Raw genomic sequence first — 3,267 nt, 5'->3', positions numbered from 1 at the left:
TATATATAGATCTATATATAATTCTTTTTTTTTCTCCTTTTTTTGAGATGGAATCTCGCTCCGATGCCTAGGCTGAAGTGCAGTGGGATGATCTTGGCTCACTGCAACCTCCGCCTTCTGGGTTCAAATGATTCTTTTGCCTCAGCCTCCCAAGTAGGTGGAATTACAAACATGGATCACCATGCCTGGCTAATTGTTTTTTTTTTTGAGACGGAGTTTTGCTCACTTTGCTCAGGCTGGAGTGCAATGGCGTAATCTTGGCTAACCGCAACCTCTGCCTCCTAGGTTCAAGCGATTCTCCTGCCTCAGCCTCCCAAGTAGCTGGAATTATAGGCATGTGCCACCATGCCTGGCTAATTTTGTATTTTTTAGTAGAGACAGGGTTTCTCTGTGTTGGCCAGGCTGGTCTCAAATTCCTGACCTCAGGTGATCTGCCTGCCTCGGCCTCCCAAAATTCTGGGATTACGGGTGTGAGCTACTGCTCCAGGCCTAATTTTTGGTAGAGATGGGGTTTTGTCAAATTGTCCAGGCTGAAGCAAACAAGTAAATAAGTAAAATAATTATAGGCTGTGATTGTGCACAGTGTACTACAATGGGGAATGACAAAGGAGAATATATATAAAGCTGTCACGGAAGCTCTCTCAGAGGACGCAACGCTTAACCTGGAGATCTAAAAGGAAGGGAAGGGGATGGGAAGGAATCCAGATAGAGAGAAAGGTGGTGTAAAGGTCTTGATTCAAAGAAGAACTTGGTGTATGCTAGGAATTGAAGTTGCATATGGCTGAATCAGAATAAGGAGAGTGGCAAAAAATGAGGTTGGAGAGGTAACCTAATTTTTTTTTTTAGGCCTAATCAATTTTTGTAGGTCTCTAGGGCATATTGCTTTTTTAATAAGATTTATGATAAATCATATTATTTTCAAGTGTGATTTTTCACATCTCTCTTGAAATGGATTTGAATTAGTATTTTGATTTTTTTGTTGTTGTTTTTTTGAGATGGAGTCTTGCTTTTTTGCCCAAGCTGGAGTGCAGTGGCGCAATCTTGACTCACTGCAACCTCCACCTCCTGGGTTCAAGTGATTCTCCTGCTTCAGCCTCCTGAGCAGCTGGAATTACAGGGTGCACCATTAGACCCAGCGAATTTTTGTATATTTAGTAGAGATGGGGTTTCAGCATGTTGGCCAGGCTTGTCTTGAACTCCTGACCTCAAGTGATCCACCCACCTCGGCTTCCCAAAGTGCTGGGATTATAGGCATGAGCCACCATAGCTGGCCTAAAATAGTGTCTTGAAGAAATTATTTTTTTCCCCTTGCTGAAATTTATGTACTTTATATTTAAAATGCATTAATTTAGTGTTCTTACTTAATTAACAATGTTATTTTCTGCCCCCCCCTTTTTTTTTTGTTTGTTTTTTAGAGATGGGGTCTTGCTATGTTGCCTAGCCTGGCTGCCAACTCCTGGGTTCAAATGATCCTCCCGCCTCAGCTTCGTAAATAGCTGGGACTACAGGCACATGCTATTGCACCCAGCTTTCCCTCATTTTTATGCATTTTAATTTTTTTCTATGTCTTTTGTATACCAAAAGTTCTGTGAAGGCTTAATAGCTTCTCCTAATGCCTGTATCTGCCAAAAAATGTAGACTCACCTGCTATATACAGGTAAGGGACTAGGTTCATAACCAATTTAAAGAGAAGGTCACTAGATAGTGAGTCATCAGCAATAGTTTTACTTGCTCTAATTAGGGCATTCTTCTGCTCTGACTCAAGAGCAAGGTCCTACCTTAGGTCTCTGTCATCACTCCTTCAAATATGACTTAGAAGCTATCTCTATCAGATTAGGAGAGCATGACTTTTAAAAAGAGATAATGTTTAAAAATGTTAAAAGCTCATTTACATTTAATAACGTATATAAAGACCCTTGAAACCAGAAAGTAGTTTAGCAGAAATATCAGGTGATAAGAGTTAGCCTTTTTTTTTTTTTTTTTTTTCCTTTTTTGAATATTATGAGTGATGCCTGTAATCCCAGCACTTTGGAAGACTGAGGCGGGAGGATCCACTTGAGCTCAGAAGTTTGAGACCAGCCTGGGTGGGCAACATGGTGAAACCCATCTCTACAAAAAATACAGAAATTAGCTGGAGGTGGTGGCGCATGTCTGTAGTCCCAGCTACTTGGGATCCTGAGGTGGGAGGATTGCTTAAGCCCCAGAGGTCGAGGCAGCAGTGAGCCGAGATGACACCACTGCACTCCAGCCTGGGTGACAGAGTGAGACCATGTCTCAAAAAAAAAAAAATCAAAACCACAAACAAACAATAACAAAAAATGAGTGACTTTATTAAGGCTTGTAAATAGAGCTTTTTTCATGGTCTATGTTAAGCTTTCCTGACCAGTGTTGTCCATTTCACCCTTTTCCAGAGAGCAGTCCTACATGGAAAGTGTTGTGACTTTTCTGCAGGATGTTGTGCCGCAGGTAAGTGTCTATATGTGCTTTCAGCTTCCCTTTGGTCAGGAGAGCTCTGAAATGTTTGGTTTCCTAAACTTGACACTAGTACCAGCAACTTCAGAAAGGTTTTTGATGTGTTAGCATGCTGAGCATTGGTAGGGTGGGACGACATTATTGTTTAGATGTGCTGCAGTGTTGTGATGACCGTGGCGTAAATGTTATTCCTCAGGACTTTGCCCTCCTAAGAAGAATCAAGGTGAATTGTTAGTAGAGATTTGGGACTCTCGCAGGTTTATATTTTCTTGTCCTATTTCAATGTTGCCTATCAGAAGGGAGAAAAGCAATATACACTCTGCACTCCTTAACTAGATAACAGCTAAATATTATACGTGAACATAAATCTACATCTCTTTTATCTTGAGCAGCACTTTTGTGCCAACTAGGGTATCCTGTTACTCTAACTGATAAGTCTTTTACTGTTCCTTTTATATAAATATGAGAATAAAGAATGAGAATTGCCTTACTGGGATTATCTAGTATGCTATTTATACTATTGCCAAACTTAGTTATCACTTGGCATACTTACTAAAAGTAATAATTTCCTCTCTCAGAGTCTTAACACAATTGATTTGGGATGGTAACTGGTAACTTGTAGTGATAGTGAGAATCTCAGGTGATTTTTTTTTTTTTTTTTTTTTTGAGACGGAGTCTCGCTCTGTCGCCCAGGCTGGAGTGCTGTGGCCGGATCTCAGCTCACTGCAAGCTCCGCCTCCCGGGTTCACGCCATTCTCCTGCCTCAGCCTCCTGAGTAGCTGGGACTACAGGCGC

The 3,267-nt window shown here is 41.2% G+C and overlaps 1 protein-coding gene across 1 annotated transcript in view; it reads left to right on the top strand.

Annotated features, from left to right (window-relative positions):
- Window positions 1-3,267, top strand: part of BCAS3 (BCAS3 microtubule associated cell migration factor) — a 749,063-nt gene that overhangs the window by 4,014 nt on the left and 741,782 nt on the right. The window contains exon 3 of the mRNA XM_017870817.1: window positions 2,412-2,466. Coding sequence (XP_017726306.1) covers window positions 2,412-2,466 — 55 coding nt within the window. The remainder of the gene's footprint in view (window positions 1-2,411; window positions 2,467-3,267) is intronic.

Source organism: Rhinopithecus bieti, unplaced genomic scaffold, assembly GCF_001698545.2.
Source record: "Rhinopithecus bieti isolate Rb0 unplaced genomic scaffold, ASM169854v2 scaffold_5497, whole genome shotgun sequence".
Taxonomy (NCBI): domain Eukaryota; kingdom Metazoa; phylum Chordata; class Mammalia; order Primates; family Cercopithecidae; genus Rhinopithecus; species Rhinopithecus bieti.
Note: the sequence above shows the minus strand (reverse complement) of the source record. Positions and strands in the feature narration are given on the sequence as shown.